Raw genomic sequence first — 18,960 nt, 5'->3', positions numbered from 1 at the left:
TTTTGTGTTAAATTCCTTCTTGCAAGGTTCTGTGTCTGAGAGCTTTGAGATGTCAGTATTACTGTTTTAATTCCATTTGCCAGCTTCTCCCCCTATTTGTGTTGTTACCTCAGTGGTAGAAGTGCTAGAAGGCTAGCTTAATATCAGGCTTTCTGGCCTTAATAATCTTCATGATATGTTTTATGTAGGGTTGAGTTTAATCATGCTGCTGTGCTGTAACTGAGCATGTGTCCAGGCCTATGTAGTAACAGCCAGTTCTAGTAGAGGAGCAGTCCAAGGTGGCAGAGGTTTGCACACAGTGCCAAAAGGTTGCCTGTGTGAGAGAGTCTCTTCTTGCCCCAGGCTCTCTTCCTTGGAGTCAGCCTAAAGCTAATGTTTAAAATATAGTAAGTAAGTAATTATTTATCTGGGACTCTCTAGGAGGAGGAGTATCCAGTTTTCTTCCCTTTGGGCATGGGACAGCATTTCTAATAATGAGGGAGTTAGTTACCGGCATCAAAACACTTTCTGTTATTCAAGTTATTTCCTATCACAGACCGCAAATACAGTATCTTGTTCTATACATACCTCTTGCCTGGGAGTTCTTTGTCTCCAAATGCAGGGCTGTGCCAACCCTGCTTCCAGGAAAGCATAATTAGTGTTTTTATACAATGTGCATCTTCACTCAACCTGGCTCAGAGTGCTCATCTGTCTGAGGAACATACTTGAAGCGTTGCTGCAAATTACTCTGAGATGGCTGAAGTGGGGTCAGCGATGCTGGGAGTGCGGGAGTATACATCTTGCTCTTTTTGATGTCTCCTCTTCTAGCCCTATTTGGGACAAATCAAATTGATAGCACTGAAAATATCTGTAACAAGCAGGATGTTTATTCTCTATTGCCTATGCCTGGTCTCCTGAAATTGTCAGTACTTACATTTTTGAAGCAGTGATGGTGGTAAAGAAAATAGATTGAATTTAGGCATCTTTTTTCCTCCAGTTTGAAGATGGGATTTTTGTAATCCCATCTCATTTGAAATTATTTAGACCTTTGAATTTAGGTATGGGCAGAAACTCTACAACCCCTTACTGACAGTGGATACGTGGTGTCCATCTCAGGCCCCACACTGCTGCAGCTTGGCGGACTCCACTGCTCCTGGGTTGGATAACATCACCGTAACTGGAACACTGGAAAACTGCTTAAAATACTCAGCAAGATTAAGTTTGTAAGTCTGCTTTCAGTTAATAGCCAGTACTATAGTTAATTGTCAGCTTTAGTACTTCCAGTATGTTTTAAACTAGTCACTTGATGGTGAGCATTAGGCATTCTGAATGCAACTGTTACTGAGAGGAAACAATTGGTGAAAGGAGTTCCTTCTAACACTGGAGATGGTTGGTGATGCTGCAAAAAAGTCCACCCAAAACACTAGCAGCTCCCAGCTTAAAGGTTGCTTGGCAGGACTCAACCTGGTATCACTCCCTGGGCAGACCATTCCTGTGCAGTAAAGGACTGGTGGCAAGTTTTGTTTGTGAACTGTCTGTGAATCTTCCTCTTGGCTCTGTGTATCTATAACATTCTCACTAACCTGATGGGTACTCTTGTTGAGCCACTGCAAGCCAAGCATGGGAGTAACACCCCTCTGGAGTTGCTGAAAGGGTTTGGATCTGGTTTAGTTTACGCAGTTTGCAAATCTATGTGTGAATGTGTCCAAGCCAGGCACCTCTTCTGCAGCACCATTGGTGCACCTTGTTCTCAAAAAACTGTTAGTGGGTTAAAGTCTGTTAAAGGATACGTGATCTGTACCTCACAACCAGCAGATGAGTTCATTTGCCTTCGCCTCTTCCTACTCAACATAGGTAAAGTGTTCATCTAACTTTTTTCTACGCCAAGCCCTTTCTTACATAGTTGGGGTTTTTTTACTGAAATGGGGTGGAGGGGTTTGTTCTGGTTGGGTTGGGGTTTTTTTGGGGGGGTCTCTGTTTTTATTTTACTTATTTCTAATGGGGAAAAAAATCAAAGGAAATTAAATAAATAGCATTTTGGAAGTCATCCTTTGTCAAAACTTGCTTGCTTTGATGAAGGTGAATTCATAATCACTGAAAAATTAACCGTGCAGCTGCTAATCTTGCTATGATTGCCTGTAAGGAGACACTCGCCGTTCATTCTTTTGGCTACATGTATTTGTAAATAAGGCACAGAAAACACATGGGCATTATCCTCTGCCAGGTTTTAAACCACTGTTAATAGACTTGTTAATCCAATGAAGAATTGTATTTTTAAAGAATTAAAATGTATTAGCCTAGCGAGTACAAAAGGGGCAGTGAAGAGCATTTATTCATAGGGTAAATCAAGCTCTGATCAGCTGATCATCAAAACATCATCTGATTTACATTTCTATAGGCTTATGACCATATGAACAGGAAATTAATTTTGGCACTAGGTTCAGTGCTACTCGAGTCCACTATGCTAGAAACAAGCACAAAGCTGCTATTCATATCGAGACCCGCCAGCCAATACAGGACACAACCTGTATTTAATAATAATGTTATAATTTCCTTGATTTATCTCCCCTCCTCTGATAGGTAAAACATCTATTCTAAAAGCTCCCTAAAAGCAAGAATGGCATTGAATTTGTGCAGCTTACCTTCTGGTGTGTTCCCAGTTGGCCTGTACAGCTAAATTCTGTTGAGTTAGCGTTGAACTGAACTGCTTGGTTTGGGTACCACCCGTTTCTTTTGGGTTAACGTGTAAATCGTTGGGTTTTTCCTCTGTGGAACACCTCTGATGTAGCTAACCACGGTACAGTAGCTGAAGCAGCCTTTTTCATGTCATGGCGCTCTCCCCACTTTTCCTCCAAATATTTTGCCCACTGAAAACAGACAAGTGAGTAAAAACTGGACAGTGCCCTTTGACATAGTACTTTGTTATCCTGCCTAATGCTATTGAGGAGAAAATTCCTTCTCCCACCTAATGCTGCTTATTTATTTATTTATTGGAGATGAATCCATGTTGCTTCAAGAGGCTTTTTTCTGTGAGATAATAGCAGCAGCTCTTCATAGATCCATTTGTTGCCGTGGTGATCTGCCTACTCCTTTTGTTAGTCCGCCTCTACTTCAATAAACCCCCTTCCTGTTATCAGCCTGGTGAAAATGTCTGCAAGTTCTTCAGAGCTAATAAACAGCATACATCATTCCTTTCATCTGATCACTATAGTGTGGGGCCGTGCGAGAGTGAGAATGGCACATGAATTGTACAGCTGCACTAATGGAACTCCGAAGAATGAACCTCCCCGGTCAGCCGAGCGAGTGCACGACAGGGCACTCTACCTTTCTCTCTGAGCCGGAGGTGCCAGGACTCAAAAGCTGCACCTTGTTTTGAGCACTGCTCTCTCAAAACTAATAAGGCAGAGCTCCCGATCGCTGTTTCAGAGTTGCTGGTTTTGAAACCAAGCTTGAGGTCTCTTCAGTGTTTTCAGCCAGCTAAAACAATCTTTCTTTCCTTTGTCTTCTGTCCCTTACACCTCCTAGGAACGAGATGGAAAGACACTTCTTGGAGCTACTGCAGTTTAATATCAATGTTCCTGCCAGTGTTTACGCCAAATACTACTTTGATCTTCGTTCTCTAGCCGATGACAATAACCTGAGCTTTCTGCTGGAGCCTCTCAGTAAAGAGAGAGCACAGAAACTGGAGGTAATGGTCTGAGATTGCCTGAGCAGGGGACTCTGTATGTGTAGTAAGAGCATCTGTTGCTAATCATGTTAAGTGGCAGTTAGAAAAACTAAAAAGCTTTTAAATTAGTGTATTACAGGCTAATTTAACCCCTTTATAACTACAGTTAGCGTTTCTAAAACCATGCCTAGGCTAAGCTAATATTCTGAGGAAAGGGAGGGATAGAGGTTACGGAAGTCTAGCAGATCACAAAGTAAAATGGATGTTATTTTGGGAACTGTAGCTCAGCTAGGCTACTTCAGATTGAAAGGATTAGTGTCACATGTAATGGATTGTCTGTCCTTCCCTGGCCACAGTCTGTATTCCAAGCACCTAGAGACAGTCACACTCAGACCTTTCTAAATACTACCAGCTGAAGGTTTCCCACTGCATCCCACTGCACAGCTGCTTTTAGATTTAGAGGGAGCACTCTTAACTGCTCTCATGGTTTAATAAACCATTTGTCTGGGGACAGCTGCAGAAATAATACGTTTCTTTCCACAGCTTTCAGAACCTCACCTTTGCAAAGAAATGTTGCTTTAAGATAAACTTTTGGAATAGCCCCTTCTTAGGAGTCCTTCAGAATGCCCAGAGGAGTGTAAATACACATTGCTGGTGCTTTCTGCTCTATGGGAAAGGCTGCCTTGTGTGAGTCCCCGCAGCCTTCTTTGGTACGAAGGCTCATTTTAAAGTGTCTTGTACTCTCGCCGAGTCGTTTTCCTCGTTGCTGGAAATGTGTGAGACATTTTGGAAATAGCTAAATTACCTGCGTTCCCAGGCAAAATTTCGTGTTGGATCCGTGCAACCTTTCATCTGTCCAGGTTTAATTGATGACTCTGCGTGTTGTTTTGTTGACCTTTCAACAAAGGCATTACCGCAGGCCCTGTGTACACTGATACCATAGCCCCTTTCAAAGAGGGGTGTGCGACGGTATTCTTGGCTTACATTGTTCCATTGTCCACCCCCAATGATTCTGCCAAGTGCCAGGTTTTATTTCATCAGAAGTGGCTGAACTTTGGGAATAAGTGTGATCCCTCCTGGTCCTTTGGAATGATAGGTATGATATGCCTACAAATTCCTCTATTTAAAGTTAAGCAGTGCAACTCTTCTGCTTTGTCTCACCCGTGTTACTTGCACTTTAAGCTAACACTGTCACTAATTGTAAATGTGGTTGTAGGGCAGTTCATATTCCACAGGAAATTGTTTACTGAACTGCTCAGTGCCCAGGCATAAGTGGATGATTTACAGATTGTGAGCCTGTTTCGTTTCTTCTTTGCTAGCATTTGGGGGCTTGGGATTTAAAAGCAGAGTAATTTTCAGTACAGTGTGTGATTTGCCATAATGTATTTACTAATGCATGTATCTAGGAGATTTGGGGGGTTAGTTCTAAACGTGCTAAATGTTTAAACCATGTGCTAAAATTCTGAATTCTGCCTTTTGAGTAGAAGCACACGAGCAGTCGATAGGAGCCTGTATGAAGCAGTAAATTAGTATTCCAGGGATTGAAAAGTGATTTACACCATATGGGCGACTGGGGCTAAATATGTCAACACAGGTTGCTTTATGATTGATGTCCTAGCATTAAAACAGGATGGAGAGTCTGTCTGGTCTTGCACCGGGAGCTCATGCAGCCAGTGTCTTAAGGAATGCCCCTCTGGAGCCAAATGCGTGCCTCCAGAAGGTCGGCAGAAATAAATGTAAATAATTATTTTAAACCACACTTAGAAGTTTATTCATGCTCAGAGTGCTTTTCACCTTTTGAACTTCCAGAACACTGGGCTGCGCTGAATGGGTGCTGTCTTAAAGGGAAGGTGTAGGCTTGTAGCTGGTGGCAGGACTCTGAAAGTTCATCTGGTGATAGGTGGTAAATTATTAATGGAGGTAAATGTTCAGGCCTGAAATTCGGTTCAGCCTGTTATTACAGGTATCCTTATTTATTTATTTGCATTGAGAATGCCTGAAGGCTCCTATAAGAAATAGGCCTTGCAGGGGAGGACACACAGTGTTTTCTGGTCAACCGTGTGTTATTAGGATTTAAATAATGAGGCTTGTTGCTAGAACAGCTGCACCAGAATAAAGGCTGCTTGACTGGCTAGGTAAGCAGAGCAGAAGCAAGCCAGTAAATGGTGGAAAAGCGGTTAAATACTAAGTTGTCCACATGTGCTGGTATTTAATAGCTGTATCAAAGTGCCATGGCTATTGCTGTGACATTGAGCAGTGAGCTGCCTTCCCTTCTCAGACCTCTTCAGGAGCCTGATTATGTGAGTGAACCCAGGAAGAGCAGACAGGGGACAAGGTGTAGAGAAGGTAAAGGGAAAAGGGACACCTGAGTAGAGCTTCATTTGGTAGGCTCATGTGCACTGAATGGCCAAGGACACAGTGCCCAAGGGAGTGCAGAAACCTTTTCAGTTTCACCCTTTCCTCTTACGGAAACGGCTGTGTGTGCATTATTGTACTGTTAAAATGTCTGTGCTGCTGCATGCGCCAGACCTAGCTACTAGGTGCAGTTTTGAACATAACTTTCACAGACTTGTGAGTGTGAAATGGATCCAAGTTTTCCATTAGATAGTGAGACTGGTAAAAGAATGAAGATACTTGGATATGGAAACCATTCACCTTCTTTATGTCTTGCTTCCTGATGGATAGGGTTCTGTTAGCATGGGGACAGACCCCTTTAATATTTTCTCTCCAAAGCAGTTCTTACTGACTGTCATTCTAGGTAACAAAGTAGTGTGACTGCTATAGAGTGCCTGCTCTGTTGGCACTGCACTTGTAAAAGCTCCCTCGAAATGACCAAACTTTTCTAATGCATACTTTTCCTTTTGTATCTGTGCATGGTATCCAGGCTATCTCCCGGCTGTGTGAAGACAAATACAAAGACTTGTCAAAAGCTGCTATGAGACGATCTTTCAGTGCTGATAACTTGGTTGGTATCCGCCGTTCTAATGCCATCCTCTCCTGAGGAGAGAGAAAGGTGCAGCACCATGAACCAGCATCCATGTGAATCGAAGGAATACCACCACTCCATGCACACAAACCAGTGGTGATGGTGTCTTCCAGCAAGAGGAGGAGAGGAGGGTAAACTAGCCAAGGGAGCCCAGAGCTTGAGGAGCATACTTGGTGCAAAAGACAAGACCTTTGTCAGATCAACTCTCTCCTCCTTCTTATGTATCCAGAGGTGCAAAAACAAACTTCTCCCCTTCTATCCCCCACAGATGTTTGCTTACTATGTAGGCCTATAGCTGTGAACTCTTGAGGTTTTTAATAATAAGTAGTTTTAAATTTTAGACTTTAAACATTAACCACATGACTATAGTTACAATGTTCTGCCCTCCTCTCCCTGGCGTACAGAGTCTCACTGCATTTGTATTTCAGGTCGATGCAGTGTTAACAGAAACAAAACATGGGACTCTGAGAGTATAAAGCCACTCTGGAGCTGAAAACAGTAGCATAGACACGTGTTGATGGTTTTTCCCTGGTTTGGCTACTAAAAGCTGCTATTATTGGTGATCTGTTCATAACCAAGAAGCTGCCCAGAAGGAAGGAATTCCAGCTCTGCACCCACAACTTCACTCCAGTAGGGATTGTCAAAAGACTTTGAATGTTTTGACTGGGAGCAGAGATATGGGTTTATGTATTGTTAAAGTGTATAGGGTCCATGCTGCATTTCTTGTGAATTATGGTGCTTCTCTCATTTTCTAATACCTGTATTGCTCTGGAAGAGGCGCAATCTGTACATTTTTCTGAGGCATTGAATGAGAAAGTTGGTCTGGAAACATCGTCACCATCCCAACAGTGTAGCAATCCAGTGGTGAATGGCGTGTGTGCAGCACTGCTTCTCTGAGTTCTACTGCAGATCTCTTGCGCTATATACAGTGGAGTTCCTAAAGCTGATATTGTGCATCCATCTGGCTCTCCTTGGGTTTTTGTTTCCTGGGAGGGATTTACATTCATAATGAGGCAGTGATGAGTTTGCGAATCCTGGACTAGCTGACCGGGTAGATGAGTGGAAAATATTGTGTTCAATTGAGAATTATGAAAAGCTTTCTATAAACCCTATTTTTTATTTTTGTTTCCAAAGTGAATTTTATCTTCTGCAGCTGCTCTAGAGGCTTGGGTTTTGCTCTTTCTGAGACTTTGGAATGGAGCTTACTTTCAGGCTCTGAAACTGAACTCTAAACAGGATAAGTATTATTAGACTCTTCCTGTCACAGGTCTTTGTAGTATCTTCCCTTCTTGGATACAAATAGATTCTAGGCAGTTAGTCCTAGGAGCAGATCTCCCTCCGACTGGCACGGGTTTTGTGCACTTCCTCTTCCAGCCAAGGCCCAGAAACTTACTTACACTGAACAGCAGCAAGTCCATTTGCCTTTGAGAGTGGGGCTGCAGGAGTGCGGTCAGCGGTTTGGCTGCACTCAGCTGTTCAAACGATGCATACAGCCTTTTGCGGTATGCAAACAGGCCAGCCCCTGGCTCCCAAATCCATGGAACTTGGCACTTCAGGTATTGATCACAGTTCAATTTTGAAAATAACGCTACATCTTCAGGTGGTTTTTCCTTTCTCATGTTTGTATTAAAAGAAAAGCTAATAAACTCTATTTTAATTAAAGTCAAAGGTGAAGTGTGTCTTCTGTAGAGCGTCTGGTTTCAGTCCCCCTCACAAGCAGCTGGTGCTGGGCAGCTTCTCTCCAGTATGAAAGAAGAAAGAAGGAACCCCAGTGGTGTGAGTTAAGGACCCTCCATTCCCTGGACCAGTCCCTGGCCTTCATTGTGTGACTGTGACTTGTGAATGCGTGGGGAGCCAGCACCAGAGCTCATTTGGTGTCCTTCGGAATTAGACCTGACTCGAGCTGCTCAAATAACCACTCACTGACAGTTCCTTTGCATTCAAATGGCCTTTAAGTAGGGCCATTCTTGCTGGAGGTGGTTTGATGTTAACTCCTCCCTTGAGGAACACTAAATGGGAATGCTGCAAGTGACCTAGTTGCTAATGAGCTTTCCTTCCCATTGCACCACCAGGTACCTTCAACTTTGTGGGATCAGCCTGATGATGCACTTTGCTGTGGGCTGGCACATGGCTTCTGCAACCACAGCCATGCAGCAGTGGGGTGCGCAGCGGCGCTTGGGGTTGTCACTGACCTTTTTTTGCCAAGTGGGATGGAGGCTATTCCCACTGATCCGATGGCAGGTGAATGACAGCTCGAGCTGACAGCTGCTTCTGCACTATATCCTGCAGGAGACTGCTGCACTCAGTTTTGCCTGGCTTTAGTTGTACTGCAGCATAGCTCAGAGCATGTTGTCAATAGCACTGTGATCTGTTCAGCAGACACTAAGCAGGGCTCCACTACACCTCAGCTTCTTGAGAGGGAAAAGAGCAATTCCATTTAACACTCTGGTTCCCCCTCCCAAAAGAGTTAGATCCTGGAAAACGCAGCTCATGGGTTTCTTAGGTAAACAATGAAAAGTAAACCATATGGCTCCCTTTTGCAGGGATGAGCAGTGATGGTGTTTCAGGAGGAATTACATTTAGGGGGTTCTGCTGGGAGGTGGACTGGGGGAGGGAGATGCCCTCTGCCTTTGACTGTTTTTATATGGTGGCAGCACTGTTCTCAAAAAGGCAAAAGGAAGCCTACGGTCATAGTTAGAATTCTGGAATTGCAGAGATAGGCACCTACCTCTGCTCCCAGGGAAGAGCAGCCAGCTACAGGATCAATGTGCCTTGTTGCTCTTAATTCAACATCCTTAATCTGTTGAGGTGACCTCTGCCTGCACTTGGTTCAGGGCAGCACCCCCCATCCACCAGTGAATGCTGTTTGCAGGGACAACAGCTACGTTACGGACCAGCAGGAATCGTGTGAGCACCCACAAGACTAACACAAGCATCATGTGTCCGCAGGGGCAGGAACCCAGGGACGGGTCTGTGGGCTACGTGATGCCCTCGGCCCTCAGCAGCCCTTTCCCTCTGTGTACAGGAACTGTGTATGCTGTTTCCAAGGGGATTTCATGAGAACCTCTCCAGTGTGGGTTTGGCAGGTAAGAGGACAGGTACTTCAGGGGCAGAATGAACGTCAAGACCAGGGCTTCTGGCTACGAGTGTAGGCATCAAGCATAACCTGAGCGAGCAGAAAGGGACAGAAGAGCAATTGAGCCAAGGGCTTGCACAGGGGTTGGCAGGTATGCGTGGGGCAGGGTGTGCTGGTGGGGTCAGTGCTTGGCATCGGACAGGCTGCTGCCTCCCTCCTGTGCTGGTGTTTCCCACAGCACAACGGCGTTACGTAGGAATGAGTTTCCATAGCCTTATCTGGGAAAACTCCACTTGCACCCAGTAAGTTGTTTGACAATATACAATGAATGACATAGTGCTGCCAAAGTGCCTGTAGTGTGCTTACTAACACCACCACCCCACAACTGACTGCCTGGTGAGAGAGCATTCACCTGCCTGAACACAGCATTATTTGTCATAGGCTTTGCAAAGTCTCAGGCTGCCTTTGTGGACAAGGCATGTTCTAGGTGGAACAACCACTTTGGCTTTGCCCTGTGCTATTAAAACCTATTTGAGAAGCCACATGGTCCCAGTGCTATCAGTAACATTCTCCATGCTTCCCAGCCTGAAACTGTGCTGCATTTGCACTGGTCAACCCCAGGGAAGCCAGTGACTGCCTCAAGGATGGCCTAAGTTGACCAAATGGGCCATGGAGAGCACAGGAAGGACACAGCAGCTGTGCACAGCCAAGTGTGCTCATAGGAGCAGAGTCCTACAGGTGCTTTGTAATCAGCTGCCTGCAGTAATGGCCCTTCGCTTCCTATGGAAAGGTGGCTCAAGTGGACGCAGTGCTGCCAAACTGGTGTTTGCTGAGGAGCTGAGGACACGGCAGCTCCCTGGGAGGCGAGGGTGATAACACAGCCCCCAGCGAGCTGCTGGAGTTTATCGCAAGGCAGCAGGAGCGTCCACAGCTCCTCAGCAACAGCCCGAGACTGTGCATGTCCCCACACACCCCAGCACAGGTGCCCTGCATGGGACAGGATCAGCCCCTGCCCGTGTGGTTTGCCTCTACTTGAGCAGTGGGCACAGATCACCCGGCACTGAGGAATCAGGTGAGTCAGTCTGTGCGGCTGTCAGGTTTATCGCTGGGTGCTGGAATGCTGCTTCCAGGTAAGCGATCCTATCTAGTGGGACCTGGTGTGTGCCTACACACCTAACTAGATAGCAGAGTCCTGCACCATTAGTCACCATTAGAGCCAGCCTTAACCCCTTGCTGTCCTTTCTGAAGCGCTACTCCCAACGCAGAGCGCACAGCAGATGGCAACACGGACATTCACATCGGCGGCAGCATCCTGCTCCGCTGGGAGCTGTCACCTCCTTGGTCTGAAGAGTATCAAAGGGCACCTCCTTGGGGCAGGAGCTGATCCTGTGCAAACTGCAGAGCGCCAATAGAAGTTGATGGTTAACCCTCTTCTACCTGCGAGCTGTGACCTTGGCCTCTCAAGGAAACGGGTTGTCAGCGAGGCCACGGGCACCAGCTGGAAGCACAGCAGCCCCTGAGGATTAAACCTGGCTCGGAGACAGGCTCCTCACCCAGGCTGCAACACACTGCATCCATGCACACCAAACACGCTACTGCTGCCCCGCAGCAGTGCATCTGCCTCACCAGCCCCCCCAGTCCCTAGTGACAGCAGCCCTGCACAGCCCTCCAGCACAGGCTGCCCTGTTGTGTCCCCACAGTTGAGTTTTTTATGGCAATTCGTACCCCAGCAGAAGCAAAGAAAACCACACACGCTTGCTTTTGGTCCTCATAAATAACTAATCTCCATACTTCTCTTTGAATAAAACTTCTTCAGCTTTTCACAAAATATAGTACAGGTATTTAAACAGCAGGGAACAGCATCGGGAACGGAAGAGGCAAAACCCAGTGTGTGAATTGGCCACAGCATACAGGGCACAAGGCAACCGCTCCTTTCCCCCTCCTGCCACTTGTTGCTGAGAAGCCAGGCTCGCACACACATTGATTGCATTAACCTGCCATTAGGTCTAAGCTGAAAACGCTCGTGCGTTTTTCAATAGGCAACGGTTTGTAGCTAAGCCTGGCTTTCTTTTTAACCTTAAAAAAAGAGCTTTACAGTCAGTTGCACTTTGGAAGTAAAACAAAAACAACACAACACCACCTTTGACATGGTTTTGTTCATTGTATTGCATGATGTGTGTTTAGCTGTATCTACAAAAGGCACTATAGAAAGAGAGGAGTCCAGCCAGGCGTGGATTGGAGCAGGTTGGAGTCATTTAATGCCCTGGATTACAACACGAGACTACCCACAGCACCTCTGCGCCTGACCTGCCTCGCTGCCGAGAACACACCTGCCCCAAACCCGCATCAAAGGTCACTACAGCTTCTGTACGTACAACCCAGGCTATAATACAGCTATTTACAGTTCCTAACACAACGTGCTGCAATCCTGTCCACGGGGAAGTACTGCAACACGCTGCAGGGAGCGAGCCCTGCCGCAAGAGTGCTGATCTGAGCGGCTGAGCAGCCCCTGCACCACTGCCCCTGCACCGCTGGCTGCTCTGGCCGCAACGCCCCAGACACGCACACGGTGCCTTGTGCCACTGGAGCACCCCCCCACTTCCCCGGCTTTGGCTTTAAAGCGAGGTGGAAACCATCTTGTCTGAAGTGGCCCAAGGGAGAGCAACCCCGGGTCCTTGCCGTGCCGCGGGAGCAAAGCCAGCGCTCAGGCAGCCAGGTCAGGGTGCCACGCTTGAAGGAGGGCAGAAAGGACTTGAGTAACGGCTGGGTGGTTACATACAACATCACCACTGAGGGCAGAGGGGAGCGAAAAGAAACCAACCGCCCTAAAAAAACAGAACAGAACAAAGCAAAAAGAACCCGTATCCCCCCGAAAACCCCACACAAACCAAGCGGGCGCTCGAGCACACAGCCTGCAGCCAGGCACAGCCGCCACCCACCAGCCCTGCCCCATCCCGCGCTGCAGCGGGAGCCCCTCGCCCTCGCTGTGCTCGGTGAAGTTGACAGCAGCGTTCCTCCCACCCTGCCATCGCTCTGCTTGTCGAAACCCTGCTGCCACCGGCGCTCAGCACCAGGCTCCGTGCCTGCCGCTGCCCTGCTGCTGCCGGACCCGGCGGAGCTGCAGGGAAGGCAGTGCAAGTGCTCTGCTGAGTTTCCCTCAACCCACCGCTTGCTCCCGAAGCCGGCACTGCCTCCGACAGCGGAAAAAGCAGCACCAAGCGTTGAGGCTGCAAGAAGTGGCAAACCCAGCGGCTCCCCAGCCCTGCCGCCCGGCTGGGAACCCCCATGCACACAGCACCCGCTCGGCTGGGCAGGCCAGGGGCAGGGTGCTGGGGCTGCCGCGCCCCGCGTAACCTGCACAGCACGAGTGGGGAGCGAGAAACTCACCCCGCTGCAGAGCAGAGGCGCAGAGCAGCATCGGCCGCTTCCCGGGCGCTCGGCGGCTCAGGAGGAGGCTGCTCCCGGTGCTGAGGGCTCCCTGTGACCCCAGCGCTGGGACAGCCTCCTCGTCACCCGCACAGCCCCTCGGGGCTCCCGGGAGCTGCTGCAGGGTGGTGGAGCCGGCTGCCCATTGCAGAGCACTGGTTGAACCTGGGATTCAGTGCCATGAGCTGAGCCCCACCAGCACCATCCCCTGCCCGGGCAGAGCCGGCATGCGCGGCCCGAGGGGGAGAAGGGACCTTGGGGTTGCCTGGTTGCCACCTGCGCTGCAGGCAGTTGAGACCCCATCCCTGCCCGCCTCGAGGGCTGGGTGGCAGCTCCTCCCTCCTGCCCCACCACTGCCCGCGAAGTCCCTGGTCACACAGCTCCCTCCGTCCTGTTCCTCCACAGCACGGAGCTGTACCGGGGCTCCGGGGGCTGTCGGGGCACCATTCTGCTGCAGCCCAGCAGGAAGGTAGCTCCCACTACCAGCTCTCCCCGGTCCCCCCTCACCGCCCCCCCCCCAGGATCTGGTGAGCAGCTCGGTGCCAGCACCAGCACCAGCATCACCTGGGGTTGGGGACACCAACTGCCCTGCCTGCTGCTGCTCTCCCCTTCGCCCAGCACCACCAAACCTGCCCAGGGGCTCCCGGTGGGAAACAAATCAGTGCTCAAGGGTTACCTGCCACCTGACCGGCCCATAGGCAGCAGCACCCTCGGACCCCAGGCAGGACATGGGACCCGAAATGAGGCATACACCATGATGCCGGGCTCCAGGCTTCCCTGCCCCTCTGCCCCTACAGTGCTGGGAACACCTCTCCCTGCCCTGCCTGGGGCTGCTCCGTGCCCTGCGGGCACACACACTTGGTCCCAGGCAGCACTACCATACAGGGGCTGAGTATGCCAGGGTAGCCCAGCTGCCAGCCCCTCTTCTGTGGCCCAGGGTCTTTGTAACCCTCTCCTCCCTGTGGCTGGGGTCATCGAGGCTCCCTCGGTCACACGTGGGACAGCGGGACCTGTTTGTGGTAGGGGGCCATGCTGGGCAGCACCGTCCTGCCCGCCAGCGCCGGGCTGGCCTCACCATACACCGAGGCGCCCACGGGCTTCCTGGCCCGGCAGCAGCGGGCTGTGAAGCGCCTCCAGGACTCTAGCGTCTTGCCAGACCAAATCCAGACACCGGAGGTGATGCCCACCACAAGGCACATGAAGTACTTGAGCATGAAGACGGCGTAGTCGGGCTTGGGGCGGTGGGGATCCCCCGGGCAGGAGCAGTTCTGCGCCTGCTCCCACGCCTCCCGGTTGTGCTGCTCATAGATGTAGCAGGCGATGACGATGGTGGCGGGCACGGTGTAGAGCATGGTGAAGATGCCGATGCGGATCATCAGCTTCTCCAGCTTGTCAGTCTTGGTGCCGCCCTGCTTGATCACGCTGCGGATGCGAAAGAGTGAGACGAAGCCAGCCAGCAGGAAGAGGCTGCCAGTGAAGAGATAAACCACCAGCGGTGCCAGCACAAAGCCCCGCAGGTTCTCCAGGCTCTGGTTGCCCACGTAGCAAACCCCAGCCACCGGGTCACCATCCACGGAGCTGAGCGCCAGCACAGCGATGGATTTGGCGCTGGGGATGAGCCAGGCAGCCAGGTGGAAGTACTGTGCGTAGCTGGCGATGGCCTCGTTGCCCCACTTCATGCCGGCTGCCAGGAACCAGGTGAGGGACAGGATGACCCACCAGATGGAGCTGGCCATGCCAAAGAAGTAGAGGAGAAGGAAAACCACGGTGCAGAGGGCAGGGCCTGTGGTCTCATAGTGGATGTGGTGGTGCTCCGGGTTGCAAGCCACGTTGGCATGCCCTGCCACCAGCCGCACGATGTAGCCCACAGAGACGAAGAGGTAGCAAGCAGAGAGGAAAATGATGGGGCGCTCGGGGTACTTGAAGCGCTCCATGTCAATGAGGAAGGTGGCCACGGTGGTGGAGGTGGAGAGGAAGCAGAGGATGGACCAGAGACCGATCCAGAAGGTGGCAAAAGTCTTCTCATCCTGGGTAAAGTAGGGCTGGTAGCAGGGGATGGCACAGTTGGGTACCTGCCCCGTCCTGATACGGTTGTACAGAGGATGGGACTCCTTGTTGATGGGGATCAGAGGCGCTTTGCACTTGCACGTCCGGCCACAGTCCAGCCCCGAGGGGCGCTGCCCATCAAGAGGAACCAGGTTTTTGGTGGCATCCTTGGCCGGGCGCGTGGGCTTCCCGAAGAAAGGCGGCAGGGTGGTGGCTTCCGTGCGGTTGTAGCCCATGCAGAGCACCTCGGTGTCCCCCAGCACCGGCAGGCTGTCGCAGCTCATCCTCTCGGGCCAGGCGAAGCCGTACTGCTGCATGATGGGCGAGCAGCCCGCCTTGGCCCGCTCGCAGACGGAGCGGCACGGGGGCAGCGGCTTGGTGTAGTCGGGCAGGCAGATGGGGGTGTACATGCTGCAGAGGAAGAAGCGCAGGTCCGGGGAGCACTGGATCTCCACCAGCGGCCAGAACTGGTGCACCTCCAGCCCGGCCTCGTCCTGCGTGTCGTGGTTGAACTGGTTGGGCATGTAGGTGAGGTTGTAGCCGATGCCCTTGCACATCGGCACCGTGATCTCCTGGCACACCAGCGCCTTGGAGGCGGCGCGCCCCGCCGCCGGCAGCCCCAGCAGCAGCGGCAGCCCCAGCAGCAGCGGCAGTCCCCGGCCGCCCATGGCCGCCGCGTTTCCTACCGCAGCCGCATGCCCCGGCCACCTGCAGCCGCCGCGCCGGGACCGCGGCCCCACCGGCACCAGCACCGGGACCGGGACCTCCACCGCCTCCACCGCCGCCGCCGCCGCCACCTGCGCTCTGGGCCGGCCGGGCGGCCCCGCGCCGCGCCGCGCCCGCGCCCCGCCCCGCGGCACGCCCCCGGCCCCGGCCCCGCCCCGGGAGCTCCGGTGGGCCCGCCCCGCACGGGGCTCGGCGTCCCGCGGCGGCGCTGCCCGAGCGGCCGCAGCTCCCCCCCGCGCCCTGCCCGTGCGGGGCCCCGGCGGCGTGAAGGGCAGAGCGGGACGGGGGCAGCGGCCGGGGCCGCTTCACCCCCTACGTGCCGGAGCCTTCTGCCCCCTCCTCGCGAAAGCGGCCTCCCCCCGCCGTAACGGGACGGGGCAAAAGGGGAGCCTCGGGCAGGCGGAGCCGCGCGGGTCCTGCCGCGCCTTTGCCTTGCTCCGGTAGCCGTACTTGAGCCCCGGCACAAGGGTCGCGGCTGCATCTCCCGCTGGCTCCGCCTGCCGCTGCCCGCGGCCCGGCGCCCGCCTCCCGCAACGCGGAGGCTCCGCGGGCAGGAGGGGAACCGGCTCTGCCGCGCCGCGCACCGGCAGGGAGCGGGCGGGCGGCCGCGCTGCCGCAGGCCTGCGCTCCGGCCGGCGCGGGCCGCGTTTCAGCAACCAAGCGGGCGAGCCCGGCGCTTCCGAGGGACCCCGACCGGGGCCGAGAGCGCTCCGCGGAGCCCCGGGACACGCGGGCTTCTGCCAGGGCGACCGCGGGGACCGCGCTCGGCTGCCTCGTGTGAGGGAGCTGAGCTCCTGCAGGAGCAAACGCCGAAGTCGCAGCCCGGTTTTCGGAGGCGTCCGCGGCACATCCAGCGCATGCAGGGGAACGCCTGCTTCAGAACCCAGGTGTGGAAGTCGCAGGCTGCGCCCGCTATGGCAGCACCCCTTTTCTGGGCAAGCAGAAAGGCTGCTCCCAAGCCCTTGCACAGGAGCTCGCCACTCCTCCTCAGCAGATGGGGATGGAAGGGCAAGCCAGACCACGGTACTCACATACAGCACTGGATTTGCTAGTGAGGACACACACACAGCGCATCATGTGCAGGGACAGCTCACATTCAACCGTGGTGCTGCACAACACCAACACCTCAAATATCCCCAGCGCCCAGAAAGCAAAGACTCAGAGCAGGACTTAACCCCTGCCTTCCACACAGAGGTAAAACCTGGCTTGACTACTGCCCCGTGGCCAGTGGCCCTTGCACCTATGGGCACTGCCTGCTGCTACCACACACCAAAGTCCCCAGCGATTTTAAGGCCAAAGATCTCATTCCCTCCTCCAAAATCCTGTGTGTCTACAAGTCCACCCAGCCTAGATGTGCATATCATGCGGCACTGCTGACCTTGATGCTGAACAACTTGGTTTTGTTTAAAAGAAAAAGGCAAAAAAAAAAAAAGGCTCAAGTCCCTACACCTCTTTGTCTTATGCTGCAAGTTTTGCCTGTAATAAAACTGCAGAGAAGAGAATTACCAGTCACATGTTCCTTTGGAGCACAGTGGCATATCCCTGTAGCAGGAGCTATAACTTTTAATTCTCCCCAACAACGAGTTTCTGTGGACTAGCAGCCCAGCAGAAAGCAATCACAGTTTCATTATGGCTCTCAGTTGATTATCTAAATTATAGCTGAAAGCAGAGGGCAGCCTTTTTATTATCATCATTGCTGTACAATTAGAAAATGCTGATGAAGCTCCAGGAGAGCAGAAACTCTCTTTTTTTGCTGGTATTTTTCATTTTTCAAGCATTCCCTTGGGCAGTATCTTGGCTTGATTTGACACACAATGAGGAACAGGTATAGAGGTGGCAAGGGGGGAGATAAGAAGGGGAAATGGGGGTGCTCTTCATTTCAGCTAATCTATCAACTCTTGTAGCCTGGTTCAGGTTTCACCACTCCTCCAGATGTACCTAATTCTTAGAGCCTGGCTGTAAATAATGCTATATTGGCTACACTGGAGACACATAAAACCCAATTAAAAACCAGGTAGACATCTGTTGGCTTGCTCTGTGCTTCTGCTTCCTTTTTGTTTTCATGAATACACAGCAGAGCAGCCAGAACAGGACTGAATATGGTGTAAGTGCAAGTACAGTTGATAGGCTTGCTATTAATCTCTACAGTGCAGTATGAGAATACAGTGCTTAAGAAGCACATCCAGCACGACTGGTGACACAAGCTGCACCTGCACAAAACACGGTGTATGCAACCAACAAAACAGAAACTGCTTTGTGCCCCTAAAACCATGCTGTTGTTATTAAAAACCCTACAAATTATTAGGAAACGGCTTTACCTTTAATCCATGTGTGGAGGAGTTCATGAAGATCCATCGCACTAGACAGGTCTGCTCGGAAGTCCAGCTAGTCCCTGCTCATGACTCCAACCCACAGGCTATAGGCTGACAACATAGGTGCCCTCACAGACGTAAGTTCCACCTGTTGAGGTATTTCCAGCTGCAGGGCAGTGATTCCTGGTAGAAGCAGAAAGCGAAGAAGTGGTAAGTATTTCTGTATTCGGTGCTTTCGCTGCTGTGTTGTCAGCCTACTCTGTTCACCCGCACAAACAGCCTGTGTGAGGACACTGTGACTTCTGACAGACTTCAGAAAAGGACCAGGGGGACACCCTTTGTAAAGACTAGTTATTGCCCTTGCTCCTGCTGGAGAACTCCCCGGACTTCTGCAAAGAGCTTTTCAGCCCAGGCTCTGGGCAGGGATAAAGATGGGGCGCGTTGATCTTGCTCTTGGCTTTGCCTATACCAAAGCAGGGTAGGAACCTCCTGCCCTCCTGCTGTAGGACCATGATGCTACCCCTGGCCCTTGACACTTCCTGCTTGGAACAGCAAACCCCAGTTCTCTTTGTACTGCTGACCAGGCCCTGGCCCCAGAGAAGGGAGCAGTGGGGGCCCAGTGCAGGTGACTGTGGGCTCCTGGCACTGATACCCATCACCCCCGCTGGAGGCTGTGCAAGCTCAGGTGCTGCTCAAATTAGCAGTGAGCCCTCATAATGAGCTGCTCGAGTGAGGTGTGCTG

At 51.6% G+C, this 18,960-nt stretch overlaps 2 protein-coding genes and 1 long non-coding RNA gene across 3 annotated transcripts in view; 1 reads left to right on the top strand and 2 right to left on the bottom strand.

The window, feature by feature from the left end:
• Positions 1-8,294, top strand: part of CCNYL1 (cyclin Y like 1) — a 32,686-nt gene extending 24,392 nt beyond the window's left edge. Inside the window, exons 9-10 of the mRNA XM_065670101.1 lie at positions 3,505-3,667; positions 6,531-8,294. Of these exons, the coding sequence (XP_065526173.1) occupies positions 3,505-3,667; positions 6,531-6,647 (280 nt within the window). The 3' untranslated portion in view covers positions 6,648-8,294. The remainder of the gene's footprint in view (positions 1-3,504; positions 3,668-6,530) is intronic.
• On the bottom strand, positions 646-18,368 carry LOC136009810 (uncharacterized). Its single transcript, XR_010610663.1, has 3 exons — positions 18,225-18,368; positions 2,622-2,846; positions 646-809 (listed from the first exon to the last, which is right to left on the bottom strand). It is a non-coding gene; the product is annotated as an uncharacterized LOC136009810 (long non-coding RNA).
• Positions 13,641-15,957, bottom strand: FZD5 (frizzled class receptor 5). The gene has a single exon (XM_065670100.1). The coding sequence runs from the start codon at positions 15,846-15,848 to the stop codon at positions 14,124-14,126; it is 1,725 nt and encodes a 574-aa protein (XP_065526172.1). The 5' UTR covers positions 15,849-15,957; the 3' UTR covers positions 13,641-14,123.
• Positions 18,369-18,960: the final 592 nt, after the last annotated feature.

Source organism: Lathamus discolor, chromosome 3 (assembly GCF_037157495.1).
Source record: "Lathamus discolor isolate bLatDis1 chromosome 3, bLatDis1.hap1, whole genome shotgun sequence".
In the NCBI taxonomy this organism is placed as follows: domain Eukaryota; kingdom Metazoa; phylum Chordata; class Aves; order Psittaciformes; family Psittacidae; genus Lathamus; species Lathamus discolor.
The sequence above is the reverse complement of the archived record's forward strand: the minus strand, read 5'-3'. Positions and strand labels throughout refer to the sequence as shown.